This window comes from Macaca fascicularis, chromosome 19 (assembly GCF_037993035.2).
Source record: "Macaca fascicularis isolate 582-1 chromosome 19, T2T-MFA8v1.1".
NCBI lineage: Eukaryota > Metazoa > Chordata > Mammalia > Primates > Cercopithecidae > Macaca > Macaca fascicularis.
Genome location: NC_088393.1, coordinates 43084983 through 43112855, shown reverse-complemented (window position 1 = coordinate 43112855; position 27873 = coordinate 43084983). Strand labels below are relative to the sequence as shown.

Genomic DNA, 27873 nt, shown 5'->3' with positions numbered 1-27873 from the left:
AGAAGGAATGAAGACTTTGGGGAATGGGAAGGTGGTTCACGATTCATAATATCTTACAGGACTCTCGAAGATTGGGGTGGGCGCTGCGTGTGATTGTGTGTGAGGCTAAGCAGATGGCAGGGGAAACTCGCTGGAGCCCAGCCTCCTTGGGGTCCACCCTGGTACCCAGCAGAATGAGAGTTAGAAGGTGCGGCCAGTTCAGCACCGCGGAGAGCTCCGGGACAGGCGCTGATCCCGGGCCTCTGAGCCCAGTCCCCGGCGCTCCCAGCCCTTCCCGCAGGCCCCGCCCAGATGTAAAGCTTCGTCATCCCGTTTAAAGAGACCAGGGCGGCCTGGGCGGGGATGACACCGCGTCCAGCTGTGGTTACAGACTAATTCTCCCACAGAGACTCAGGCTGGCTTGGTAGGGAAGAGGACTTTATTGGGATGTTAGTAAGGAAACATGAGAGGGTGAATTCCAGGGAAATAGACACTAGGACCAAGGTGTCGGTCACCTTAAGGATCCATAAATTAACTTAAAAAATAAATTAAGGTGAGGAGGTGCCACATGGGGAGGCTGCTGGGACTATCTGGGAATTCTTAGGGATGGAATTTGGAATTGGAAAGGGGAAATAAGAATTTCCAGCCCTCTCACAGAAGGGTGTGAAATGATCACTTCAAGACTCCCGGCTGCCCTAGGCTGGGAGTTGGGGTTCTGGGGCTCCAGGAAGAGGGGAGGTCTGGGTTCGGCTGGAGGGGTGAAGGGGGACGGGTCAGGGTCGTTCCTCCAGGAAGCGGTAGGTGGGGTTCTCATAGCCGTGCCGCTGCAGTTCGCGGAGCTGCTGCTCCTCCAGGGTCAGCATGGGGTCCACCTGCAACCGGCAGGGGAACGACAGGACAGTGGGGTGCGGGGGCGGGACTGCCCGCAGGCCTCTCAGCCTGCCCACACCCGGGCTCAGGAACTCTTCCCACATGCCGCCCTCGTGGGTCTCACCTCCACTACGCCATGGCTGATAGCCCCGTAGGGCTTCTTCCTGCGCAGGAGCAGCATGGAGAGGACGATGAGGGAGCCTCCGCCCGCTCCCATGATCAGCAGACCCGACACAGCCTCACGGGACACCCCTGTCCCAGCTGGTGCCTGCAGGGAGAGGAGATGGGGCAGAGGGCGTCTTTGAGGGACCCGTGTGGCTTTGGGAATTACAGCCTGGCTGCTGACCTCTGGCCTCTTCCCCTAGGTACCCGGCTGTTCCTCCTCTTACCAGCTCATCCCTCTGAATCTCCGATGAGTGGAAAGGGAAACCCCTTGGAACAGACGCATTCACCTGGTGGAGCAGGAGGTGTCAGGGACCCAGAAGCCTGGCGCCCGCCTCCTCCTCCCCAGCGGCCCAAGAGAGCGTCCCCCAACCCTCTCATTTTCTTTTTTTTCTTTTTTTTTTTTTTGAGACGGAGTCTCACTCTGTCGACCGGGCTGGAGTACAGTGGCCGGATCTCAGCTCACTGCAAGCTCCGCCTCCCGGGTTTACGTCATTCTCCTGCCTCAGCCTCCCGAGTAGCTGGGACTACAGGCGCCCGCCACCTCGCCCGGCTAGTTTTTTGTATTTTTTTAGTAGAGACGGGGTTTCACTGTGTTAGCCAGGATGGTCTCGATCTCCTGGCCTCGTAATCCACCCGTCTCGGCCTCCCAAAGTGCTGGGATTACAGGCTTGAGCCACCGCGCCCGGCCAACCCTCTCATTTTCTAGGATCTCAATTCCATGTCCTCAGCTCCCTCTTCCCTCAGGACAAGGAATCTAAGCCCCCAGCATCTCCTCCCTCATACCCAGCAGTATAGGCCCCGCTCTTGTTCCCCTTTGGGAGCCCACAGGTCTGACCAACTTACCTTTTGCTCATACTGTTCCAGCGGGGACATCTTCTCTTTCTCAGGGGATGCAGCGTCTTGTTCTGTGGACCCTACCCCCAAGTCTGATCTCATTCTTTTTTTTTTTTTTAGACAGAATCTCACTCTGTCACCCAGGCTGGAGTGCAGGGGCATGATCTCAGCTCACTGCAGCCTCAACTTCCTGGGCTCCAGTGATCCTTCTATGTCAGCCTCCTGAGCAGCTGGGACTACTGACATGCCCCACCACACCCAGGTAATTTTTAAATTATTTGTATGTACAGGGTCCCATTATGTTGCCCAGGCTGGTCTCAAACTCCTGGCCTCAAGGGATCCTCCTGCCTCAGCCTCTCAAAGTGCTAGGATTACGGGTGTGAGCCACCAGCGCCTGGCCCTATTTCATTCTTTAGGGTTCAGAGGAGGGGCTTGGAAAGTATATCGGACTCTACCCCAGGGAATCTGAGGTTCCCAATGGATGGACCCTGTTTCCTTCTGGGTTCAGGGATTAGTGGGATTTGGAGGCTGGGGTTAACTACGAGACACTCACCTTTTGGAAGGGTCATGGGGGTGTCTGCTGGAAGCCAGAGGAAGCAAGGCAGTGGAAGAGTGAAGAGAGGAGGGTTATCAGCAAAGAAAGGTGGAGAAACATCCTCCCAGGGACCAAGAATGAGGATGGGGGATCCTACAGAGGCCTCCGCAACCTCAGACGTTCCTCCCCATCCTTTCCCAGTCACTGTGGTGGTGAAGACACCCTCAGACTCTAGGGGATTACAGATTTTTTTTTTTTTTTTTTTTTTTTTTTTTTGAGACGGAGTCTCGCTCTGTCGCCCAGGCTGGAGTGCAGTGGCCGGATCTCAGCTCACTGCAAGCTCCGCCTCCCGGGTTCGGGCCATTCTCCTGTCTCAGCCTCCTGAGTAGCTGGGACTACAGGCACCCGCCACCTCGCCCGGCTAGTTTTTTGTATTTTTTAGTAGAGACGGGGTTTCACCGTGTTAACCAGGATGGTCTCGATCTCCTGACCTAGTGATCCGCCCGTCTCGGCCTCCCAAAGTGCTGGGATTACAGGCTTGAGCCACCGCGCCCAGCCAGGGGATTACAGATTAAGCTGGCATGTTCCCCAATGTCTGGGGTCACCTATATGTGGGCTCACTCACCATCCTTGGAATCTGGAGGCTGCAGCCCACCCTTGTCCTCACTGCTGCCCCCAGGGGCAGGGGCTTCCAATTCACTGGGACCCAGGTATTCAGAGTGGAGGAGTTCCTCTGAGGGGGAGATGCAGAAAGGTGGCTGAGGTAGTGAGCATTGGGGTGAGTGAAGGGTACCCTAACAGTAGAGCAACTGGGGGATCGTGCAGACAGCAGAGTCAGCCCCAAGTGTGGGATAGCCAGAAGTGTGATCTGAGAAAGTGGGAAGCTGGAGGGAGGCACTGCTGGCAGGAAGGATGGAGGCTGAAGTTTCAAGATTATGGCTTTATTTTTTTGAGACAGAGTCTCACTCTTGTTGCTCAGGTTGGAGTGCAATAACGTGATCTCAGATCACTGCAACCTCCACCTCCCGGGTTCAAGTGATTCTCCTGCCTCAGCCTCCTGAGTAGCTGGGACTAGAGGCAAGTGCCACCACACCTGGCTAATTTTTTAATTTTTAGTAAAGATGGGGTTTCACCATGTTGGCCAGGCTGGTCTCGAACTCCTGACCTCAAGTGATCTGCCTGCCTCAGCCTCCTAACATGCTGGGATTATAAGCGTGAGCCACTGCGCCCAGCTCAAGATGATAGCTTTCTTAAATACCAGGAGAATCAGGGTTATGTGTGAGATATCCAGGAGGAAGCCACAATAGATCTGGGGGCTGTGGTAGGTCACACTTTCTGGTATGCATATAGGTTCCTTCCCTTGAATCTGGACTGGATTTGTAACTTGTTTTAACAAATAGAATGTGCACCCAAGCCTTAAGACCTAGCAACTTCCACTTTGATGTCTTGGAGAGCATGAACGGCCAAGTAGGGAATCCAGCTACCCTGCTGGTGAGACCACATGGAGAGGCTCCATGGAGAAGAGAGGCCGTGAGCCTCCTTGGAGAGGGAGAAAGGTCCGTTTGTGCTAGACTCCCAGCCCCCAGATGATCTGCTAGCTAAATACAACTGCATGCTTGACCACTGGCAAGACCACTAGAAGAACCACTCTGCTGAGCCCAGACTGGATGGCAGAATCATGAACAAAGAAAAATGGCTGTTGATTTTCACTGCTAAGTTCTGGGCTGGTTTGTTACAGAGAAATAAATGAAATTGGGGGGATCAATATTTAGGAGTCAAGATCTGCCCTCAGAGTTCTGGAATGGGGGCCGGGGTAATAGGCACTCACGGATTTGGGGCCGCAGCTCCTGAGCCAGGTGAGGGTTCTGGTCAAGCAGGCCCAGGCTCTGATTCACCCTCTCCTCAATCACCTGAAGGTGGGTCTGCACCTGTGGGGAGTGGACATGAAGGATGAGCTGGGCAATGCAGGCTGGACACGAGGAAACTGAGGCAGTATGAAGGAGGAATTCAATAGCGGCCAAGGAAAAGCGGCACATGCAATGGACAGGACGTGTGGCACAAGGGTCAGGAACTGGGCCATAGGAGAAGGAAATTGAAGAATGAGGTCCAAGGAACAGAAAGCGGGGTTTGAGGGGATTCCAGAGACAGGGATTGAGGACTGAAGGGTCATACAGATGACATAGTTCAAGGCAAGATTTGGAGTTCAAGAGCACAGAACGGATTCCATAGACAGAAAGAAAACATCCAGGAAAGGGGAATTCAAATTTGAGCACACAGAACAGGGGTTCCAGGGAAAACAAGGGGAGTTATGGAGAAAGGAGGTCAAGGGACAGGAAGAGGGTTCAAGGAACAAGGGGATTCTCGACTGGGTACAGTGGCTCATGCCTGTAATCCCAGCACTTTGGGAGGCCGAGGTGGGCGGATCACCTGAGGTCAGGAGTTCGAGACCAGCCTGGGCAACACGGCAAAACCCTGCCTCTACTAAAAATACTAGATTGGTGCAAGTTATTGGGGTTTCTGGCCAGGCACAGTGGCTCGTGCCTGTAATCTCAGCATTTTGGGAGGCCAAGGTGTGCAGATCACCTGAGCTCAGGAGTTCGAGATCAGCCTGGCCAAATGCTGAAACCCAGTGTGTACTAAAAATACAAAAATTAGCTGGGGTCAGGTGTGGTGGCTCACACCTGTAATCCTAATACTTTAGGAGGCCAAGGGTGGATCACCTGAGGTCGAGTTTGAGACCAGCCTGACCAATATGCTGAAACCCCGTCTCTACTAAAAATACAAAAATCAGCCAGATGTGGTGACACCTGCCTGTAGTCTCAGCTACTCGGGAGGCTGAGGCAGGAGAATAGCTTGAACCCGGTAGGTGGAGGTTGCAGTGAGTCCAGATCACGTCACTGCACTCCAGCCTGGGCAACAGAGTGAGACTCTTGTCAAAAAAAAAAAAAAAAAGCCTGGCATGGTGGCAGGCTCCTGTAATCCCAGCTACTCAAGAGGCTGAGGCAGAATTTCTTGAACCCAGGAGGCGGAGGCTGCAGTGAGCAGAGATCACGCCATTGCACTCCAGCCTGGGTGACAGAGCAAGACTGTCTCAAAAAAAAAAAAAAAAAGAAGTTACTGCGGTTTTTGCCATTACTTTCAATAGCAAAAACCGTAATAACTTTTGCACCAACGCAATACAAAAATTAGCCAGGCATGGTGGCACGCGTTGGTAATCCCAGCTACTCAGGAGGCTGAGGCAGGAGAATTGCTTGAACCCAGGAGGCAGAGGTTGCAATGAGCCAAGATTGCACTGCACCACTCCAGCCTGGGTGACAGAGTGAGACCCTGTCTCAAAAAAAAAAAAAAAAAGAGGACTCTGGGAAAGGCAGTGAAAATCCAAGGGACAGCCGGGCGCGGTGGCTCACGCCTGTAATCCCAGCACTTTGGGAGGCCGAGGCGGGCGGATCACAAGGTCAGGAGATCGAGACCACGGTGAAACCCCGTCTCTACTAAAAATACAAAAAATTAGCCGGGCGCGGTTGTGGGCGCCTGTAGTCCCAGCTACTCGGGAGGCTGAGGCAGGAGAATGGCGTGAACCCGGGAGGCGGAGCTTGCAGTGAGCCGAGATCGCGCCACTGCACTCCAGCCTGGGCGACAGAGCGAGACTCCGTCTCAAAAAAAAAAAAAAAGAAAAAAGAAAATCCAAGGGACAGAACATAGGATCTGCCAGGCGCGGTGGCTCAAGCCTGTAATCCCAGCACTTTGGGAGGCCGAGACGGGCGGATCACGAGGTCAGGAGATCGAGACCATACTGGCTAACACGGTGAAACCCCATCTCTACTAAAAAATACAAAAAACCAGCCGGGCGAGGTGGTGGGCACCTGTAGTTCCAGCTACTTGGGAGGCTGAGGCAGGAGAATGGCGTAAACCGGGAGGCGGAGCTTGCAGTGAGCTGAGATCTGGCCACTGCACTCCAGCTTGGGCAACAGAGCAAGACTCCATCTCAAAAAAAAAAGAACATAGGATCAAGGGCAGGGGGAGTAAGAATCCAAGGGACAAGAAACGCGTCAAAGGCACAGTGTGTGAGGCTCCATGTTTCAGGGTCAGGAAGCAGAGTTGAGAGACTGGGAAGGGGCAGAGAAGCGGTGTTCAAGGGATAGGAAGGGCTTCAAAAGACAGAAAAAGGGTCTAAGGGACAAGAGAAGAGCCTGAGGTGCTGGCGTCTGAGGAATAGTGGTGCATTTGGGAGCTGGAAGGATGTGAGCACCTGGAAACGCATCTGCTGTGCTTTCTCGGGATCCACGGCAGCCACGTGCTGGTAGTGGCGTAGCGTGTGCCTCTGCTCCTTCTGCTCCGCACGCAGGTAGTGCCGCAGGGCCGTCAGGACACGCTCCGCCTGTGGAAGGGACACAGGCTGCCCAAGCCCACCCTGATCCTTGTCACCCTCTGCTCTCTGCTCTCTGCCCCCATGGTCTCCACACCTGAGGCGGATCCCCCTGCAGGGCCGCAAGGAAGCCCTCCAAGGCGGCCCGGCGCTGGTCGTTGATAAGGGCGATGACACGGGTGGCATGGGTCTCCACCAGGCGCTGTCGCTCACCAGACACCTGCTCCTCCAGGGTCTGCAGAATGGACTGGAAGTGCTGGGGAGCGGGTAGGCACAGGGTCAGGAGAAGAGAAAATGGGTCAAAGCCTGGTCTAAGAGAGCCTGGAAAGGCAGGGCTACATGGGGTTAGGGGGTGTTCCAGGGGTCCAGGCCTGGGCAGAACCAAAGGTTACGGACTGGAAGGGGTGGGCTACAGGGCCAGGCAGAGTGGAGGTGGGACTAGGCCCACTGGGAGCCAATGTGAGGATGTAAACTGTAAGATTGAGTGGAAACAATCTGGGAGCAGAACTGACCAATGTTAAGGTGAAAGGGACAAAGCCTTGCAGGGCTCCTGGCCTGGGCAGGGTCAAACTAGAGACAGGCTGTGCATAAATGACACGATAGGGGTGGGACCAAGAGCTGGAATGGGGGCTAACATGAGTGGGGTCTCCATGGGGTAGGTCAGGTTGAAAGAGGTGAGATTGGCCGGGCAGAGCCAGAATCAGGGGGCAGGGCCTGATAGAGACATGAATGCATCAAAGAGAGACCAAGAAGGCCCTGGCTGCATCTGCAGGGGCCCCGGCTTGGGACAGGACTCCAGAGCCAGCCCTGACAGGCAAGTCAAGTGTAGATGGGGCCAAATATGGCCAATCTGAGGAGCAGAGCAGTGTCAGGTCAGATGGCGGCTAAGAGAGGCAGAGCTGCATGTAGGCATGGGGACAGGAAAGGCTAAAATAGGTGGAAAGGGGTGGAACTGGATGGGCAGGACACAGCCAGAGCCAGGTGAAACTGAGTATGCTCCAGGTGGCGGACAGGCATGAGTAGGACCCACTGGGGCTGTCCTACCTCATTCAGGGCCTGTCTGTCGGCTTTAGGCAGGTTCTTGGACTGGTTGTCGGCCATGGCCCATTCACGCATCACCTGCGTACGGAGGGGAGCTTCAGGATCCCAGAATCCACCCTCATCCACCTGGCAAGTCCCCCAACCCCTCTTTAAGATTTTAGAGGTCCCATGGCCGGGCGCGGTGGCTCATGCCTGTAATCCCAGCACATTACAGGGCCGAGGTGGGTGGATCACGAGGTCAAGAGATCGAGACCATCCTGGCTAACATGGTGAAACCCCATTTCCACTAAAAATACAAAAAATTAGCTGAGCACGGTGTGGGTACCAGTAGTCCCAGCTGGGGACTCGGGAGTACTTGGGAGTAGAGGCTAAGGCAGGAGAATGGCGTGAACCCAGGAGGCGGAGCTTGCAGTGAGTGGAGATCGCGCCACTGCACTCTAGCCTAGGCGACAGAGCGAAACTCCGTCTCAAAAAAAAGAAAAAAAAAAAAAGATTTTAGAGGCCCTAGATCCCTTAAGTCTTACTGGCTCTTGGGTTCCCAAGAGGGAAGATGCAGAAGGAGTTTAAAGTGAAAGAGAGGCCAGGCGTGGTGGCTCATGCCTGTAATCCCAGCACTTTGGGAGGTCGAGGCGGGTGGATCTCCTCCTGCCAGGAGTTCAAGACCAGCCTGGCCAACATGGTGAAACCCTGTCTTTACTAAAAATACAAAAATTAGCTGGGCGTGGTGGCAGGTGCCTGTAATTCCAGCTACTCAGGAGACTGAGGCAGGGGAATCACTGGAGCCCAGGAGGCAGAGGTTGCAGTGGGCCGAGATCCCACCATTGCACTCCAGCCTGGGTGTTAAGAGCGAAACTCCATCACAACAACAACAACAAAAACCAGTAAAGTGAAAGCGTATCATAGACCAGAGTTTCCATAGAATCTGGTGGTGTCTCAGTAGGATTATAGATGGGCCATGGATCTCTGGTCATCTTAGGGGATGGTGTTGAGAGCTCAAGGTCAAAGGGGCTTAGGGAGCCTTTGGAGGTAGTATCAATGTGTCCTGGAGGAGTTTCCTGGTATTTAGGGAGCTCTGTACTGTAGGGGGTCCTGGGGCCCCCGGTATCATCACCTCATTAATCTGGCGCATCCTACGCTCCTCCAGGTCCATCTTGGCCCTCAGGAACCCCTCGTGCTCACTGATTTCCCCAGGCATGCCAAAGTAAATATCCACACCATCTGTGGGCCTCGGGGTGGGAGTGACTGCAAGACCAGGGATCAGGAGGTCAGTCTGCAGCCCACCTCCAGGTCGCCTTTTCTACTTAGAGAACCACATTTCCTAGAGTGCACCGGAGACCATCATGCACCCAGTTTAGCCACCTCTGCTGCCTGGCATTATGGGAGATGTAGTTCTGGACTGGGCCTAGCCTTTTCTTGCAAAGCTTAGGAATCCATTACACCATCTTCCAAGCTTTCCTGAAATGATCCTCAGGACCTACCCAATGGCCCCTCTACTCCCAAGTACCCTCAAACCACCCCCTCCCTTGGCAGGTTAGCTCTTCTACCTCTGTTTTATCTAAAGATACTCTCATCTTTTCTCCTCAGTTGGGCCTTTCCCTCATAGGTCCCTCCCAAAAACAGCCCCCGGCAACACTCCCCCAGATGTTTCTCCGTCTATGGTGGAGAGGCCCCAGAGGTTCAGAGACTGCCTCACCTTTGCTGACCACTGCAAGTGTATGGGAGCTTGGGGGTGGGACCCTTTCCTCCTCTTCTTCCTCTTCAGCCTGTGGAGGCTCCACGAAGTAATCGTCTACTGGCTGTGGGAAGGATTCCTCCTCTTCCTCATCCTCAGCCCCCTCTACTCTGCTCCCCGGGGGCCAGGACCGGGCGGAGGGGTCACTGAGGGAGCAGGAGAGGACCCAGGCAATAAGAACCCAGGCCCAGGCTCCCAGGCTTCCATCCCCTGCCTCAGGAACCTTGGGATGGGCATGGAGGGTTCCCTCTCACTCACCCAACTGCTGTCCCAGATGGGTCGGGGGTCCCTGGAGGGGGACAGCACACATACTCCACACCACGGAACCGATCCGAGCCACAGGGTAAAAGCATGCCCGAGCCGTGCAGGATGAGGCCCTGGGAGCTGCAGGCCTGTAGGAAGAGTGGACCCAGATGCCAGGATTGTGGGGTAGGAGGGTAGATGGGGAGCTGGGCTGCCTGGGTTGGGGGTTGATGAGGCTGGGAGCCTGGATTCCTGGTTCTGGAGGAAGGGGTTGGGGGATGAAATTCTTAGATCCCAAGTGGGAAGAGGATACTGGTGGCCCAGACCCTCGGTTCTGGTGGAGGAGGGTGTTGGGGTCCTGGTTCCTGGGTTCTGGGGGCTGGGGACGGGTGGGCCAAGGTCCTGACCTCCTGTGCCTCCTGATGCCTCCGGGTTGAACTCTCGCATTGGTCCATGCGCTCCTGGTGCAAGAACCGGCAGCCTTCAGGCACCAGCAGGGCCTCACTCACAAATTCACCAGCTGGGGAAGCACGGGACACCAGGGTGAGACCCTCCTACAGCACCAACCCCACCCTCCTCAGAATCCAGATATTTTATCCTCAGAGGCTTCTCTGACCCACTTAGGACACAAGCACCCACCCCCTTAATGTGGGCCCGAGAGAGGGGCTCAGAATTTTGCCCCTCGGAAACTCCCACCTCAGTTCCCCTCTCCCCGCCTGGGACTCACGCAGGCAGCGGAAGGGCACAACCTGGTGGTGGGGGTGGGTGCAGCTGCCGCTCCGGGCACCCCCGCACCAGCGCTCCATGGGGATGGCCTGGGTAGCCTGCTCTACACGTGCGATCTGCAGCTCCGGGTACATCTGGGGGGGTTAAATGGGGGCAATCAGCCCACAGCCCCGCCTCTGCCAGCCACCCCTTTCCAGTAGTCAGGTCCCCTTTCTTCCCTCCCTCCCTCCCTCCTTTCTCTCTCTCTCTCTCTGTCTTTCTCTCTTTCTCTCTTTCGGAGATTTGCTCTTGTCGCCCAGGCTGGAGTGCAATGGTACAATCTCGGCTCACTGCAACTTCCTCCTCCCAGGTTCAAGCTATTCTCCTGTCTCAGCCTCCCGAGTAGTTGGGATTACAGGCACGCACCACCATGCCCGGCTAATTTTTGTATTTTTAGTAAAGACAGGGTTTCGCCATGTTGGCCAGGCTGGTCTCGAACTTCTGACCTCAGGTGATCCGTCCGCCTCCGCCTCCCCAAGTGCTGCGATGACAGGCGTGAGCCACTGCGCCCGGCCAGGTCCGTTTTCAAGGCTATCTTTTTTCCTGTGCTGTTTCTTTCTGAAGGTCCCTCTAAGCCCACCTCTCTGGTCACCCCTCCCCGCAGTCAGATTCGTCTCCCCAAAGGTCTCACCCTCCTTTTAGCCCTGCCTTTTCCTCTATTTCGCCTCTCCAAAGCTCTCCCTTCCCATTACAGACTTGTCTTTTCGTGGCCACGCCCCCCAGCTCTCCGCGCTTTCATTGGGCTCCACCCCTTTCCCCATCTCGCTGGTCCTTAAGGTCTCTTTCTGTCTTAGCCCCGCCTATCCTTTCGCCACTCCCCACTACACCTCTGCTTTTTACAAAGACCACCAGATTCCTAAATTCCACTTCTTCTCTGGCTATCTCGCGGTTCTCCCCCTTTCCTGACTTAGTATTTCAAAACAGGTCCCCTGCCCTAGCATAGTTGCACCTCTTTATTGGCCACGTCTGCTAGCTTCCACGTCTTAGATCCCGCGGCACCTTGGACCACGCCTTTTTCAAGTGTAGCTTTCTACGGGCGGCCCCGCCTCGTTTGGGGCCCGCTTTCCCGCTGGCCCCGCCCCTCCCGCTCGGCCCCGCCCACCTGTCTGCAGTACTCCAGCACGCGCTGCGGGTCCCGGAGACAGCGTCGAGAGCGCTGTGGGTCTGGTTCCCAGCGGCCGGTGCGCAGGTCCCGGTGAAGGGTTAGGCGCCCGCATAGTCCAGCCACCTGGGCCGACCCCTGGGCCTGGATGGAAGTGGAGGGGATAATGAGGGCCCGGGGGGCGTTGGCATGAGGGTCCCCTGGTTCTTTGCTCCCTAGGACCGAGACCCCCAGCACCAGCCCCCTCCCCCAAGCACCGTTGTGCACACCGCCTCCATGGAGGCACCGTTCCCTGGGAAACAGCTCCCGTAGGGCGGGGGCGCCCTAGCTCTCCCGTTGCTATGGCGACCCGGGTCCCCCGGGATTCTTTCTGCCTTGTTGCCGCGGAGACAGACTCCGCCCCGACCCCAGCTCAGCCGCTCTGGAGCCCGAAGGGGTTAAACCTGAATCGCGGAGGAGGCCTGAACCCAGGCGTTCTGGCCCCTCCTCCCTCCATCCCTTGCTCAGGCTCCGGTTGCAGGGTGCAAAGCTGATAAGGCCTGGCTTCAGGGGCCTACAGTCCTGGACACCAGGTCCTTGAGGACTGGAGAGCTACATCTGGTTGGGGTGGGTGGTGACTGAAGGACCGGACTCCTGGGTCCTAGGAGGCTGCAAGGGCCTCCATATGGGTCCAGAGAATACAAGGGGTCTGGATTATTGGATCTAAGTGCCTCGCTGCTTGGTGGGTCCTATGTCCAGGAGGGAGGGGGTTGGGACCTAGTCACCTGGGTCTGGAGAGGGGGCTGGACTTCTGGGACCAGGGGCTCTGAATAGACCAGTTCCTATGCTCGGGGTGGGAGGGGGCTGGGACGTCGGAGGATGGGGGAGCTGGGGCCTGGAACCCTGGGTTCATAAATGCGGTTGGGGGCGCCTGGGGGCTGACCACCTGGCTGGAAAGACCGCGCTTTCTGTCCTGTACATGTCCGCGCTGGCGTCCAAAGACCCGGTCCCGCCCCTTCCCCCATCCCCCAGGACCCGGCCCGGCCTCACCTCGGCCGCGCCGGGGCTCCCACCGGCCAGGCTCCCGATGGCGGGCTGCGCGCGCAGAAGCAGCAGCAATAGTGGCAGCAGCAGCGGCAGCGGCGGCTGGCCCGGGCGGCGACTTAGACCGCGAGCAGCGGGGCTGGCTGGCCCCATGTCCCGGCCCTTGAGCCCTCACGTCCCCTGCACTCCCGCCCGGCCCGGCCCCAGCGGTGACAGGAGCTCCCAGCGCCACCGCCGCCACCTCCTCCTCCCGCCGCCCCCGGGCTGCGCCGGCGCCGCCAGCCACGCCCCGCGCCGGCCCCGCCTTCCTGGCTAGGACAATAGCGTGGCGGCTCCGCGCAGAGTGGAGCAGCTCGGGAACCCCGGGCGGGAGCCTGCGCCAGGCCCCCGCCCCTGGAGATTCCAGGCGTCCCGCCCCATGAAGGGCCCAGCCAGGAGTCCTGCTATGGGCTCAGCCCGTTGTGGATTTTGAGTCCTCCCGCAGGACTCTCACCCTCTTTAGACCCAGACACTCACAGTTTTGTCCTTCTCCAAGGATGCAAGCATCAGAGACCCCCGTCCCCTAGTAAATTCCTCTATTGAGGGCTCAGGAATACAGGCCTCCAAAATGTCCCGTCAAGATGGCAGCAGTTGAGACCCAGTCCCCTCCTCTTTCAGATCCAGAAGTCTGGGCACCTTCTCTCTCAGGACCAGAGACCAAGCCCCCAGCCCATTCTCCCTCAGAACCAGTTCAGTCTTCCTGCTCTGCTTCCCAAGGGTCCCAGGGGCCTGGATCTTTAACTCCTAGCTCAAGGATCCATGAACCAAAGCCCCCGGGACCTTTCTTTAAGGATCACCCAAGCAGGCACCAGCACCATGCCCACTGTGGATGCAGCGCCCCAGGATTAGGGTCTGGATCTCCACCCTTGCTGTAAGGACCAGGGGATTGCCATTTTCATGCCCATAGTCTCCTTCTCTGTCCCACTTCAGGGCTCACTCGTTTGTCTCCTCTAATGAGAGTGTAGAACTCTGTCTTTCCCAGGACCCCTGGGGCAGCCCTGTCACATGTGTGCAACTGTGTGGACATCTATGCGTGTGTCTGTGCATACATGCCAATGTGTGTGTCTTTTCTGTTTGCAACTCGTGTGTGTGTGTGTGTGTGTGTGCGTGTGTGTATGAAGATGTATATTAAAAGAGTCCATGACTGGGCACAGTGGCTCACGCCTGTAATACCAGCACTTTGGGAGGCCTAGGTAGGCGTATCACTTGAGGTCAGGAGTTTGAGACCAGCCTGGCCAACAGGATGAAATCCTGTCTCTACAAACAAATACAAAAATTAGCTGGGTGTGGTGGTGTGCACCTGTAGTCCCAGCTACTTGGGAGGCTGAGGTGGAAGGATGGCTTGAGCCCAGGATGCAGATGTAGCAGTGAGCTGAGATGGTGCCACTGCACTCCAGCCTGGGCCATAGAGCCAGACCTTGTCTCAAGAAAAAATAAATAAATAAAGAGTCTAGAGTGCTTTGCAGGTAGCAAGAGGCTGAGAGGTGGCTCACAGTTTTGCTTCTACAGCCACCTTATAGGCTAGGGTAGAGGAGAGACCTTGGGACAGGTCTAATGGACCCCTTCCTTGATGGAGGGTAATAATGCCAGTAGACTCCCTAAGACACACTTGCCTCTTTGACTTTTTTTTAATTATTAAACATAAATATTTTTATCCCAAGATTCCCTTTTGCCCCAACAGTGCTAATTCTCACCATATGCCCACTCCTTGGGTCCAAGTCTTTCTGAGTCTTTAGGGAAAGTGAAATCAAGATGGTGGTCATTTTGGGTTCCTAGGGAGTACACGGCCATCTTGGCTGCATTTCCATTGGCCGAGCGAAGTTCCCCTCAGGGAGAGCCACAGTGGGGCCTGGTATGCTCTTCATTTTCATCTATCCTATGCTGCCTTTCTTCTCAATGCAGATGGTCATCTTGAAATATCTTCTTTCAGTGGCTAGAAACAACTTCCATCCCAGCCCCAAACTCCCAGCACCCACTGCCCTGTCCCCCTCTCTCCTCAAAGGGCCTACCTGCCATCTTGAATCTCTTTTACACTGGGACATAGGTGGGCCTATTGGGTGGCCATGTTGCTCCCACTTGGGGCATCCCCTTTGACTGAGCTGACTGTATACAAATACTCCTGACAAATGTAATGATCTTTCCCTCCCCTAGTGTTCAATTTTGGAGGAGTAAGGTCGCCAACTTATCCTGACTCCTCAGAAATCAGGACAATCCATTATGGAAAGTTGGAGATCCCAGGACTCTTCCACTGGAGAGATGTCACACATGAGTCTGGAGACGCGGGTGGCTAGGTGTGGGGAAAACAGCATATGGGAAAGGGGGAGTCCCGGGGGCCAGATCTGGGGGCCCAAAAGATGCGGGTTTGATGTAGCTGGTGAAAGCTCGAGGGTGGGGTGTGGTGAGGTAGCCTGCCTGGGTTCTGTAAAGTCTGCAGGGGGGTACCATGCCCAGGTGTGGGTTGAAGTCATAGAAGGTGGGGGCCCCTGGGGGCCCAATGGGGGAGGGTGGTGGCAGGAAGAGGCCTCCTCCAGGGGCTTCGCCAAGGCTCAGGCTCACACTGACTCCTCGGACCTTGTAGTAACCGTTGGTTGGGTCCTGAGGGGACAAATGGGACTCAGTAAGGTCTGTGAGCATGCAGGGGGGATGAGGGTCACTGATGGGTGACACTGAGGGTCACACACTGAAATACACCAGACCTTGAGAGAAACAAAAAGTGACAGGAATGGGCAGAGACACAGAGACACACATGGACTGGGAGAGAGAGAAAGTGAGACAGAAGAACAGTGACAAGAGGCAAAGGGATAGGACATGGGCAGAGAAAGGTAGAGACAGAGGGATATAGGCCTGCTGAGGGGTGTCAGTGTGGAAGATGCAGAAGGAACAGGAGAGAGGCACTCACCTGCCCAACAGCCTCTAGGCTTTGATTCAGTGTCATGCCCTGTGTTGCTGCTACAAGGCATGTCACTAAGATAGAACTGAACCCTGTCCTCACACCAAGGGAAAAATGACAAATCATGAGACAGTACCCAGAAGGGTCAGGGTCGTGCCTGGGAAAGTCATAGGCAGTGACAGGGGCTGTGATGGCAGAGCCCTCAGCATAGCGAGCGGGATAAGGAAGCCCAGATCAGAGTGGTCATAGTTGTGATGGGTGGAACACAGGCAGAAGGATCGGGCTGTCATGATGGAAGCATGTTGCGGGAAGTCAGGGACCCTGAACAGAGGGACCAGCTGGAGCCACGGCAGAGGAACATAAATTGTGATCACTTTAATATGGACATTTATCAGTTCCCAAATATACTTTTATAATTTTTTATGCCTGTCTTTAATCTCTTAATCCTGTTATCTTCATAAACTGAGGATGTATGTCACCTCAGGACCACTGTGATAATTGTGTTAACTATACAAATTGAGGCCGGGCGCGGTGGCTCAAGCCTGTAATCCCAGCACTTTGGGAGGCCGAGACGGGCGGATCACGAGGTCAGGAGATCGAGACCATCCTGGCTAACACAATGAAACCCCGTCTCTACTAAAAATACAAAAAAATTAGCCGGGCGTGGTGGCGGCGCCTGTAGTCCCAGCTACTCGGGAGGCTGAGGCAGGAGAATGGCGGGAACCCGGGAGGCGGAGCTTGCAGTGAGCCGAGATCGCGCCACTGCACTCCAGCCTGGGCGACAGAGCGAGACTCGGCCTCAAAAAAAAAAAAAAAAAAAAAAAACTATACAAATTGATTGTAAAACATGTGTGTTTGAACAATATGAAATCAGTGCACCTTGAAAAAGAACAGAATAACAGCTATTTTTGGAGAACAAGGGAAGACAACCATAAGGTCTGACTGCCTGCGGGGTTGGGCAAAAAGAGCTTCATTTTTCTTTTTGCAGAGAGCCTATAAACGGATGTGCAAGTAGGAGAGATATCACTAAATTCTTTTCATAGCAAGGAATATTAATATTAATACCCTGGGAAAGGAATGTCTTCCTGGGGGGAGGTCTGTAAACGTCCAACTCTGGGAATGTCTGTCTTATGTGGTTGAGATAAGGACTGAAATATGCACTGGTCTCTTGTAGTACCCTCAGGCTTACTAGGGTGGGGAAAATCTCTGCCCTGGTAAATTTGTGGTCAGACCGGTTCTCTGCTCTCGAACAATGTTCTCTGTTATTTAAGATGTTTATCAAGACAATATGTGCACGCTGAACATAGACCCTTATCAGTGGTTCTACTTTTGCCCTTTGTCCTGTTCCCTCAGAGGCATGTAATCTTTGTTAGACCCTTCTAGTAGTTCTGCTTTTTGCCTTTTGAAGCAAGTGATCTTTGTACCTACTCCCTGTTCTTACACCCCTCCCCTTTTGAAACTCTTGATAAAAACTTGCTGGTCTGAGACTCAGGTGGACATCACAGTCCTACCAATATGTGATGTCACCCCTGGTGGCCCATCTGTAAAATTCCTCTCTTTATACGGTCTCTTTTTATTTCTCAGCCAGTTGATACTTACAGAAAATAGAAAGGACCTATGTTGAAATACTGGGGGGGATTCCCCCAATAGAACATGGGCTTCCTGGAACAAGAAATGTCTGAGCTGAGACTGGAGGACTAAAGGAGGGAATTAGGTAGACATGGGAAGGAAGGTAGGAGTGTTTCAGGCCAAGAAAATGGCATGTCGGCTGGGTACGGTGGCTCACGCCTGTAATCCCAGCAATTTGGCCGAGGTGGGCAGATCACTTGAGGTCAGGAGTTCAACACCAGCCTGGCCAACATGGTGAAACCCCATCTCTACTAAAAATACAAGAAAAATTAGCCAGCTATTTGGGAGCCTGAGGCAGGAGAATGGCTTGAACCCAGGAGGCAGAGGTTGCAGTGAGCCGAGATTATACCACTGCACTCCAGCCTGGGCAACAGAGTGAGACTCTGTCTCAAAAAAAAAAAAAAAAGGAGAGAGAAAGAGAGAGAATGGCATGTGCTAGGTACAGAGGAGAGAGAGAAGTGCTCTGGCCTGGGGATGGCCTGGAGTCAATGTGGCTGTCCTGAGGTAGGACCCCAGAGGAAGGACAGGTTTGGGGAGATATGGGGCCAGTGTAAAGGGGCTGAAAGGAGGCTTGACCGTGATGAGGAGAGCACAGGCATAGTGAGCCCCATCTGGGGCTGGGACAGATGTGTGGGCAGAGTCTGCAGATAGGCAAACTGAGGCTGGGAGCTAGGTGAGTTGGTCCAGGGGGCAGGAGGAGTGGGGTGAGGAGCTGAGTCCCAGTTCTGAGGACAACAGAAGGAAAAAGGAGGGGACAGGCGTGGGAGAGAGATGGAAACACAGTGAAGGGAGCCCCGCCTCTCCCAACAGCGAAGGGAGCCCCACCCCTCCCGATACTCACCTTGGTCTCCAGAGTCCCTTCTTCCTCCAGAACCAGATCACTGTGGTCAGTGTGCACAATGGGGCCCTGGGGTAGGGAACTTAGTGAGAAGGAATAGTCAGAGGATCTCCCCGCCCCAATGCCAGACCCCAAGGACCTTCAGCCAGCCAGTGGAGGCCAGGCAGGAGACAGTAAGAGCACCCGAGAGCTGGGGACTGCACTCAGGACAATAAAAGGGCTGTGAGAAGCCAGCACAGTGGCTCATGCCTATAATCCCAGCACTTTGGGAGGCCGCAGCAGGAGGATCACTTGAGGCCAGAAGTTTGAGACCAACTCGGCTAACATGCTGGAACCCTGTCTCTGCTGAAAATGCAAAAAATAGCCAGGCATGGTGGCAGGAGCCTGTAATTCCAGCTACTCAGGAGGCTAAGGAACGAGAATCGCTTGAACTGGGAGGTGGAGGGTGCAGTGAGTCAGGATCATACCACTACATTCCAGTTTGGACAACAAAGCAAGACTTTGTCTCTAAATAAATAAATAAATAAATAAAAGGCCAGGTGTGGTGGCTTACACCTGTAATCCTAGCACTTTGGGAGGCCAAGGCGGGCGGATCACGAGGTCAGGAGACCGAGACCACCCTGGCTAACACGGCGAAACCCCGTCTCTACTAAAATACAAAAAATTAGCCGGGCGCGGTGGCGGGCGCCTGTAGTCCCAGCTACTTGGGAGGCTGAGGCAGGAGAATGGCGTGAACCTGGGAGGCGGAGCTTGCAGTGAGCCGAGATCGCGCCACTGCACTCCAGCCTGGGCGAGGGAGTGAAGACTCCGCCTCAAAAAAAAAAAGAAAGGGCTGTGAGGATATAGTGGGCCTAGGGAATAATCGGGTCAGGGGCATGGACTTGGGTGACATTTGGGTGCGGGGTCACTGTTAAGACTAGAGCCCTCAGGCTGGGCGTGGAGGCTCATGTCTGTAATCCCAGCACTTTGGGAGGTCAAGGCGGGTGGATCACTTGAGGTCAGGAGTCCAAGACCAGCCTGGCCAACATGGTGAAACCCAATCTCTACTAAAAATACAAAATCAGTCAGGTGTGGTGGCAGACGCCTGTAATCCCAGCTACTCAGGAGGCTGAGGCAGGAGAATCACTTGAATCAGGGAGGCAGAGGTTGCAGTGAGCCGAGATTGTGCCACTATACTCCAGTCTGGGTGACAGAGTGAGATTCTGTTTAAAAAAAAAAAAAAAAAACTAGAACCCTCCTACTTAAAAAAAAAAAAAAAAAAAAAAAATGGAGACAGGGTCTTGCTCCGTTGCCCAGGCTGGAGTGTGTGGTGCAGTCATAGCTCACTGCAGCCTCTACCTCTTGTGCTCAAGGGATCCTCCCACCTCAGTGTCCTGAGTAGCTGGGACTATAGGTGTGTGCCACCATACCCGGTTCATTTTTTATTTTATTTCATTTTATTTTGTATTTTTGTAGAGATGGGGTCCCGCTATGCTGCCCAGGCTGGCTTCGAATTCCTGGCCTTAAGTGATCCTTGTGTCTCCACCTCCCAAAGTGGTATTACCAAGGTCAGGCACCATGCCCGGCCTTAGAGTCCTGTTTGAATTTGGGGGCCCTCTTGGGACTGGGCTATTATTTGGGTCTGAAGGCACAGTCGGGTCTGGAGACCCTGGCATCCTACCCGGTCCTCGCGGCTGCCTGTCTCCTCTTCTTCAGGGCCTCGCGAACTGCAGCCGTCGCTGCTGCCGGGGATTCGCATCAGGTTCTTTTGCTCGGAGAAAGAGGCTGAGGCTGACGAACAGCGACGGGTGGAGTTAAGCGATGGGCGGGGTCACAATGTGTGCAGACCAATAAGCGGGAAGAGAGAGGACTGGGAACCAATGAGGCAGATCGGGTGGGGATGTTGGAAACCGATAAGAATCCTTCACACCTAGGAATGTGACCCTAGGAAGGTCTGGTTAGGGCTTAAGGAGGGAACCAGAACCTGAAGGCGAGCTAAGCCCTGAGCAGAGCTGGAAATGGGACTGGAGCCAAGGCCCAAGGCCAGGTCAGGTCACTGGGCAGGCAGGGTGTGTGTGGGGCTGGGGCCTGAGGAGCTGGGGCGGGGCTCAGGCACTAACCCTTGCCGTGGCGCCAGCAGCAGAGGGCCACCCCAGTGATGACCATAAGGAGAGTCGTGGTGGCAGCGGCCACTCCGGCCACTATCCGCACAGTGGGCAGCAGGTCTGCAGGGAGCAGAGGGGACATCCTGAGAAGGCTGAGGGGGAACCAGGAAGCGGGGGCTCAGGGATTGAGTTTGGGATCCCTGGGTTCAAAAGGTCGCACATTTGGAAATTCAAAGGCCCTTGAATTTGGGGTTCCCCAAGTTTGAGAGTGAGTTTAAACTCCCTGGCTTTAGGAAGTCTTGAAGTTTGAGGGGTCCTTTACTTTGCAATTTGCTTTGCAATCGTTGGAGTTTCTCTTTTTGGGGTCCCTAGGTGTGAGGAGTCTCTCGGTTTAGGATTCAGAATGTGAAGGCACTTGTGGTTGGGGGGGTCTTGGGAATCAACGAGCCACAGTTTTGAGACTCCCAAGGTTTGGAGGTCTCTGCATTTGAGGGTCTGAGGTTTTGCAACCATCGGCTGGGGGATCCCTGAGTTTGTGGGGTTTAGACTCTCCAGATTTGGGGTCTTAGGGCTGGGGTCTCACCTCTACGGCCCAGGCTGGCCCGGGCACCTCCCTCGCCCAGCCGGTTCCGGGCACTGCAGTTAAAGTTCCTGCTAAAGTCAGATTCCTGAGTCCTCGAAATGTGTAGCACAGAGATCAGGCCCGGACCCTGTCCCCCGCGGCCCTCCGGGGCAGGGAATGTCTCCACCAGGAACCGGCCCCGCGACCCCGCCTCCAGAAAGCCCTCATCCCAAGACCAGACCTGGAGGCATAAAAGAGGGAGGACACCGAGGAGACTGAGGAGGGGAGGAAGAAGAAGGAGGGATGTCTGGGAAGTCAGAGATGGTCACAGTAGTTTCAGGGGGCCAGGTGGGAGGTCAGGGATCACAGCTGGATGGGTCACGGGAGGAGTGACATTTCCTTACCACGGCATCTGGGGCGGGAGAGGCGAAAACCAGACACTGGAGGCGAGCAGGGCCCCTCAGGAAGGCAGGCTCAGAGTGCAGGGCGGTCACTACTGGGGGAGCTGGGATGGAGACGGTGGGTCACTCAGAGGAGAGGCCTTGCCCTCCCCAAAGGCTGTAACAAAGCCGGGTCTGGCCAGCGCACTCTCCGCTAACCTTAATCAATCAGGCCATGCTGCCTCCAAACTCCAATTCCCCTAAAAGCCTCGCCTTCAATAGGTCGGTCTCCAGGCCCCGCTGGGTGTAAAGCTCCTTCCAGGTCACTCCCACTGCATTAGCCCTTGCCCCCTCTGTCCACTCCCTATCCCAGGACGGGCTAGGTCCCCTAGGAAGCCCCGCCTTCTCACCGTTCACAGTCAGCCGAGCCTCCGCGACGCCACCCCCCTGGTCCGAGAGCCCAGGCTCAGCCCTGCACACATAGTCGCCTGCGTCCTCCGGCCCCACCGACGGAAGGCGCAGTGTGGCTCCAGAGCCCAGCACCTGCGACAGGGAAGGGGCGTCAGAAGCCGGATTTGCAAGGAAGCCTGGTCCCCCGTCAGCCACCGCCTCAGATTTAGGGCTGCACCTGCGCGCCACCGCGGCGGGTCCAGGTTACCCGTGGAAGCGGGTTCCCGCGCCAGGCACAGCTGAAGGAGGCGTCTTCCCCCACGTCCACTGACACGGGCTCTGGCTTTGCCTGCAGAATCGGCCCAACTGGACGAAGGAGATGAGGGGTCACAAGGCCGGGGAGGAATAGCCCCTGACCCGGGATCAGCCCCATAGAAACACCACACCCTCTAGGGCGCAAGAATATGCCCCAAGTCCACTCTCTCCTCCTCCTAATACCCCACGCCCACTCTCCCAGCCCCGCCCCTCCAAGCCCCTCAGCAACCCTGAAAGCCTCGCCCACCTTTGACCACACCCACAGCCCCGCCCCAGCTCACACAGCACATCCAGCGCAGTGCTGCGGTTGGCGCTACCCACGGCGTTGCTGACCTCGCAGGACACGGGCTCAGTCAGGAACGAGGCGTCTGCCACGACCTCCAACCTTGGCCCGCGGGCCCCGAGCACCGGGGAGCCCCCTTTTGCCCACCTGAGGAAATGGTGGCGCTGTTAGCGTTGTCCCTGCTCTCCGTCACACTTACTCAGGTCCCAGCCCTTCCCAAGCTCACTCTTGGGGCTAGGGAGAGGTGGTCTTTGTCCTCACCTGTAGCCTGTGACAGGAGGCTGGGCTGTGGCCTGGCACAGGAAAGTGACCTTCTCTCCCTCCTGCACAGTATGTGGTGAAGCAGACAGAGTCACCTCTGGGGAGTCTGTGAGGGTGGGACAATGGTCAGGTGGGCAAGGACCAGGAACACCTCTGTCACTGGCCTAGGGGTCCAGTTCCTGGTTCCTCCACCCCAGGAGTCTGGGCCCCTAATCCCCTTCTCTCTTTGAGTCAGGAGTCTGGGCTTTCAGTTCCCAATTCCCCCAGTTACTTCTATCCTTTCCTACTCTGCAAGATGTGAGAGTCAAGACCCAGCTTCCTCTTTCCCCAGGGACCCCAGCCATCTGTCCTCTCCTGCTCCGAGTCTCACTCTGTTGCCGAGTGGCACGATCTCAGCTCACTGCAACCTCTGACTCCCGGATACAAGTGATTCTCCTGCCTCAGCCTCCCAGGTGGCTGGGATTACAAACATGTGCTACCACGCCCGGCAAATTTTTGTATTTTTAGTAGAGACGGGTTTCGACATGTTAGCCAGACTGGTCTCGAACTCCTGAACTCAGATGATCCACCCACCTCGGCTTCCCAAAGTTCTGGGAGTACAGGCATGAGCTACCATACCCGGCCCTCTCCTACTCTCTTAGATCCAGGAATCCAGGTCCCAGTTTCCTCATTCCCCAGGGGCCACAGTCCCCTCCTTCCTCATACCCAGGAGTCAGGGCCCCACACCCCTTTTCCCCAGGGCCAGCTGCACTCACACTGCAGGCTCAGTGTGATAGCTGTGTCCCTTCCCGCAGGCAGGGCCTGGCTCCGGGCCCTGCAGACCAAGGTGGCTCCATCGTCATGGCTGGAAGGGGTCAGGGTTAAGGTGCTCTCCACTGATCCAGGGGTCCTTTCCTTCAGCAGGGTCTGGAGGGATGGATAAGAATAATAATGCCATCTACCCCTTACATCAGGGGTGTCCAATCTTTTGGCTTCCCTGGGCCATATTGGAAGAAGAATTGTCTTAGGCCACACATACTAACACTAATGATAGCTGATGAGCTAAAACAGTTACAAAAAAGGCTCATAATGTTTTAAGAATGTATATGAATTTGTGGTGGGCCACATTCAAAGCCGTTCTGGGCTGCATGCAGCCCACAGGCAACAGGTTGGATAAGCTTGCCTTACTTATATACGGTTCACTATGTGTTGGGCACTCTTCTGGGAACTTATAGGTATTTATTTATTTAATCCTCACAATACCCTATGACATGCATGCTATTATTATTCCAATTGTATAGATAAGGCAACTGAGGCACAGAGAGGTTAACTAACTTAAGATCAATCAACTAGCAAGTGGCTGAGACGTGATTTGAACCCAGGTAGTCTGGCCCTAGAATCTTTACCCGGCATCATATTTCAAGAGTCCAAACCCTTGAACCCCTGCCCTCCCATGTCTTCTTCTCCTCGGGATGAGCCTGCAGTCAGAGTGTACCCCAAGTTTTCCTGAATGGGCAAAGGCTAGCACAGGAATTTGGACCTCACCTGATGGAAGGTGGTTCCATCCAACCGGACCCCATCTCGGAACCACAGCAATTCAGGGGTAGGGCGGGCATCCCCACGGCTCCGACATGTCAGGTTCACAGGAACTCCAGCAATGAGAGACACAGAGGGGCCGCCCAGCACCTGGGGAGCTTCTGGGGGGACTGCAAGGTGGATTTGGGGTCAGAGATGGATCCGGATCCTCTCAGCTCCAATTGACCACTCCCCTGGGCTCCCTGGACTCCGCTACTCACAGCTAGTACTGGTTGCCCCCTTGGGCTCCCAGGGGACAAGTGGGCGAGGTCCTTACCCAGCACGTGCAGTTGGGCTGGTCTCGAGCGGAGGCCTGCTTGTGTAGCCTGACATTCATATGATGCTTCATCCTCTAGCTCCACGGGCCTAATGTGGAGGTCATGCTGGCCATTGGCTGCATTCCCTGATATCCAGTACCGGGACCACCCTGGAGTCAGGGAGGAGGCAGCACGCCATGGTTCTGACTGGTCCACACATTTGGTGGTAAGACACTATTAAAGAGTGGGTACTGTGCCCATAGAGACTCTAACTCCCTCCCAACCCAGAGTCACTGCAAACTTGGGGGTAATAAATTCAGAAAGGAAAGCAAGAAAATGATTGCCATAAAAGTTAGGTTAGATACTACTTCTGGAGTGAGGGGGAGGGGGGCTATGATAGGGGAAAGGAATACGGGGGCTTCTGGGGAGCTAGCAGTGGACTTGGGTATTGGCTGTGTGAGTGTCTATATTATTTGGTAAACCTTCCGTTTATGTTTACTGTACTTTTTTGCATTTATGTTCTCTTTCTTTCTTTTCCTTTTTTTTTTTTTTTTTTTTTTTTTTGAGACACGGTCTCACCATTACCTGGAGTGCAGTGGCTTGATCATGGCTCACTGCAGCCTTGAACTCCTGGGCTCAAGGCTATCCTTGAGCAATCCTACCACCTCAGCCTACTGAGTAACTGGGACTACAGATGCACATCACCATGCCTGGCTAATTTGTTTAAAATATATATATTTTTTCTAGAGATAAGGTCTTGTTATGTTGCCCAGGCTGGTCTCAAACTCCTGGTTTCAAGCTATCCTCTGGCCTCAGCCTCCCAAAGCGTTGGGATTACAGGCGTGAGCCACCGCACCTGGCCTGTTTACTATTTCACAATAACATAATAATTCCAAAACTCTATGGGTCACCCCCAAAGAAGCAGCTCAAAAATCAGGACTCCTAAATGTTTACCCAAGTCCATCAATTTCCCAAACTTAAAATGTCAAAATAGAAACTGCAGGTACAGCCGAGCCCAGCAACTCTACCCCTAGCCAGCCCGTCCCAGCGTGGAGAGAACCGTCTTACCTGGCAGGTCCCTTTGGCCCCCTAGGGCCAGCCCACTCTTAGTCCACTGAACTAGCCCCCAGTAGGCGCCCAGAGCACACTGCAGCCGGGCTTCCTCCCCCAGCAGCACCACCAGGTCCTCTGGCTGTTGCAGGAAATGGGGCGACGGGCCTAGGAAAGTTGGGGGCAGCAGGGCTGAGCTTAGCACCTTCAAGAGCCCCCTCATTCAGGACCCAGGGGTCCCAGCCCCCAACTCCCTTCTCTCTAGTGAAGGGGCAGCCTGCAAGCAATCCCCCCACACCCACCCCATATTCATCCGCTCCCCTCGTGCGGTACCTGCGCTCCCTCTGAAGCAGAAGAGCAGAACGAGGAGGGCGGGGACCCGCATCTTGAGCGTGTGTCCCCCAAGGTTCACGAGATCTGCCGTCGCACGGGCCTCCCGGTCAACTTCTTCCTCGGAAGCCCTCCTCCTGTCACTCTGGCCCGGAGCCCCCGTCGCGCTTGACTCTTCTCCCCAGCCTAGAGAACCCCTGTCTCTGGCCTGGAGTCCTCCAAGTGAGCTCATCCGCAGCCTCTGACGCTCTGAAACGCCTGCCAGTTCCGCGCCCTGGGTCTCTGGGAGACCCCTAGAGGGCCCGATCCAGCTCGCCCCGCCCGGGTCCGCCTCCCAGGAGCTCCGCCCTCTTCCCATTGAGAAACTCCCGCCGCTGGACGCAGATGAATGGGGGATGCAGGGCGGGGTCCCCCGGCGGGTGGGCGCCCCCAGCTCAATTGGGGTCTGGGAGCCGGAACACCTGGGTTCGAGGAGGGAGTCCCGGCTGGGTTGGACACCTGCGCCCTGTCGAGGTTGAGGGGCACGCATGGGGGTGAAGAGGAGGGAAGGGAAAGAGTGGAAGAAACTTGCTCAGCCCAGGTCCTGGAGGGACTGCGCTCAGTGGAAACCGAGCTATAAATGGGGGCCCCTGGGGCCTCACCAGTTTCCGCGCCCTGGGGGAGGCGGGGTCCGGGGCTCCCCTGGCTTGCGGGTCGGGAATAGGGCACGCCGATACCTGGGGGACAGTTGGGACCCCTGTCTTGACTCCCCCAGCCTCAAAACCCCTCCTCAAAGTGGGGAACAGAGGGCTGTTCCCTTGTTACTGCTGCAAACGTCCTAAGACCGAGGAATCCAGGACCCCGGCCCCTCCTTTCCCAGGACCCCGCAGTCCCGGCCCAGCCCCTCTCCCCACTCGGCCGGCCTGGCCCCTCCGCCTGGTTGCCGGGCGACGGCTGGGAGGCGGCGGTGCCGGGCCGGGGCAAGCAGGGAGGCTGGGAACCGCGCAGCTTGTCCTGACGGCTCCATGCAGCCCAGCTGGGGCGTTCCCACGCTGCGCAGCTGGCCGAGCAGGTGGGAGGGACCTCGAGCAGCCTGAAGGAGGGCTGGGGGGCTGGGACCCTGATCTGACATTCCTGGATCTGTAAGAACTGGGGGGTCCACATTCAGATTCTACGCTGTTCTTAGGCTCAGACTCTGTGTCCCTAAATGGCAGGGTGGGGTTGGGAGTAGGGGTTGGACTTACAGGATTGTAAGGGACTGGTGGTTCAGGCCTTTGCTGGCTGAGACGCTGATGGCCTGATCTCCTGGTTCCTTGAGAGGCTGGAGACTCAACTCCTAGGTCTCCTGCCTGCAGCATGGTGCACTTGGAAGAGGGTGACAGAGGTCAGAATATCTGGTCTTAAGTCTTAGAGTCGGTGGATTTAACTGCCAATCTCTCCCCACCCCCACATGGGCCCAGGAGGATTTGGAAATCAGACGGTGAACATCTGTCCTAAGTCCTGTGTGTGTGTGTGTGTGTCTGTGTGTGTGTGTGTGTGTGTGTGTGTGTATGCGGCCGGTGCGGGGGGTGGGAGGGATGCAGGGATGGGTAGGGTGGCCAGGAGGATCAGAGGCCCAAATTCCTGAGTCCTTGGAGAGAAGGGACTGAGACCCCAGGGTCTGAGAGGGGAGGGATCTGGGGGCCTACACTCCTGGCTTCTATGTGGCATATCTAGTGCCTGGATTTTGAAATACGATGGCATGAGGCCGGAACTCCTGAGTCTTGGGGAGGAACTCAAGTAGTGGGACTGTTTTTCCAGGCACTTGATGCCGCTTCCCCTTCCTGGCTCTCTGGGGCGACGTACATGGAAAGACGGAGAGCCCAAGGTCCCAAGAGCACTCGGAGAAAGAAAACAGACAAGGTGGAGGGTGGAAGGTTTGTGCTAATTAAAGGCCCCAGCAAGGGACAGCTCCATGCTCTGGCCTCTAGGGACACCATCTGGCAAGGGCCCCCAGGACAGAGCCACCCCCCACCAAGCTCGGCATCCAGCCCATTTCCCAGGGGGTATAGGGGGCAGTTGGGAGAGGGGAGGTGGGAGGAGGGCAAGGAGTCAAGCATGTGAGGGAAGAGGGAAGGCCAGCATGGAGGATGAAGCTGAGGGCTGGGGCCAGATGCCTCATCTCCTTCTGGGGAACGAGAGGCAGGCTGGGGGGAGGTCTTGGGGAGGTGGGGAGAAAACTAGCATTTCCAATTCCCGCAGGAGATAAGCAGGCAGAAGAAGCTTATCCCAGGCTAGTGTATGTGCATGCGGGGAGGGCAGGCCCGCCAGCATATGGTTATAAAATCCAGGGATGTGATGAGGGGAGCCACTCAGAGATGGAGAGACACATAAGAGA

At 55.7% G+C, this 27873-nt stretch overlaps 2 protein-coding genes across 4 annotated transcripts; both read right to left on the bottom strand.

Moving 5' to 3' along the window:
- Positions 1-400: 400 nt before the first annotated feature.
- On the bottom strand, positions 401-12869 carry APLP1 (amyloid beta precursor like protein 1). Of its 2 annotated transcripts, none has more exons than XM_005588906.4 (17): positions 12662-12869; positions 11633-11776; positions 10493-10625; positions 10173-10285; positions 9781-9914; positions 9484-9668; positions 8902-9032; positions 7794-7868; positions 6847-7005; positions 6633-6761; positions 4212-4311; positions 3009-3116; positions 2402-2428; positions 1858-1928; positions 1239-1301; positions 974-1117; positions 401-851 (listed from the first exon to the last, which is right to left on the bottom strand). In XM_005588906.4, the coding sequence occupies exons 1-17, from the start codon at positions 12806-12808 to the stop codon at positions 753-755; spliced, it is 1962 nt and encodes a 653-aa protein (XP_005588963.3). In that variant the 5' UTR covers positions 12809-12869; the 3' UTR covers positions 401-752. The 2 variants fall into 2 exon arrangements, with proteins under 2 accessions (XP_005588963.3, XP_045237035.2); XM_045381100.2 differs by having other exon boundaries at positions 2402-2425.
- A 1434-nt stretch (positions 12870-14303) lies between these two features.
- KIRREL2 (kirre like nephrin family adhesion molecule 2) lies at positions 14304-26859 on the bottom strand. Of its 2 annotated transcripts, XM_045381097.3 has the most exons (16): positions 26741-26859; positions 25521-26022; positions 25206-25355; positions 24158-24307; positions 23851-24011; positions 23082-23232; positions 22327-22432; positions 22064-22212; positions 21706-21833; positions 21488-21620; positions 21102-21202; positions 20719-20938; positions 20151-20255; positions 19712-19821; positions 18055-18120; positions 14304-15289 (listed from the first exon to the last, which is right to left on the bottom strand). In XM_045381097.3, the coding sequence occupies exons 1-16, from the start codon at positions 26852-26854 to the stop codon at positions 14954-14956; spliced, it is 2682 nt and encodes an 893-aa protein (XP_045237032.2). In that variant the 5' UTR covers positions 26855-26859; the 3' UTR covers positions 14304-14953. The 2 variants fall into 2 exon arrangements, with proteins under 2 accessions (XP_045237032.2, XP_065392548.1); XM_065536476.2 differs by lacking the exons at positions 14304-15289; positions 26741-26859 and having other exon boundaries at positions 16542-18120; positions 25521-26110.
- Between the last annotated feature and the right edge of the window lie 1014 nt (positions 26860-27873).

Coding starts and splice junctions, on each gene's coding strand:
- KIRREL2 (XM_065536476.2), bottom strand. CDS start 26,046: ATGCGTGCCCCTCAACCTCGACAGGGCGCAGGTGTCCAACCCAGCCGG. Junction 24,012..24,157: donor AGCCCAACTGCACGTGCTGG/GTAAGGACCTCG, acceptor TCCACCTTGCAG/TCCCCCCAGAAGCTCCCCAG. Junction 22,433..23,081: donor TATCACACTGAGCCTGCAGT/GTGAGTGCAGCT, acceptor CCACCCTCACAG/ACTCCCCAGAGGTGACTCTG.
- APLP1 (XM_005588906.4), bottom strand. CDS start 12,808: ATGGGGCCAGCCAGCCCCGCTGCTCGCGGTCTAAGTCGCCGCCCGGGC. Junction 10,626..11,632: donor TGCTGGAGTACTGCAGACAG/GTGGGCGGGGCC, acceptor TAACCCCCCCAG/ATGTACCCGGAGCTGCAGAT. Junction 1,118..1,238: donor AGATTCAGAGGGATGAGCTG/GTAAGAGGAGGA, acceptor CTCTCCCTGCAG/GCACCAGCTGGGACAGGGGT.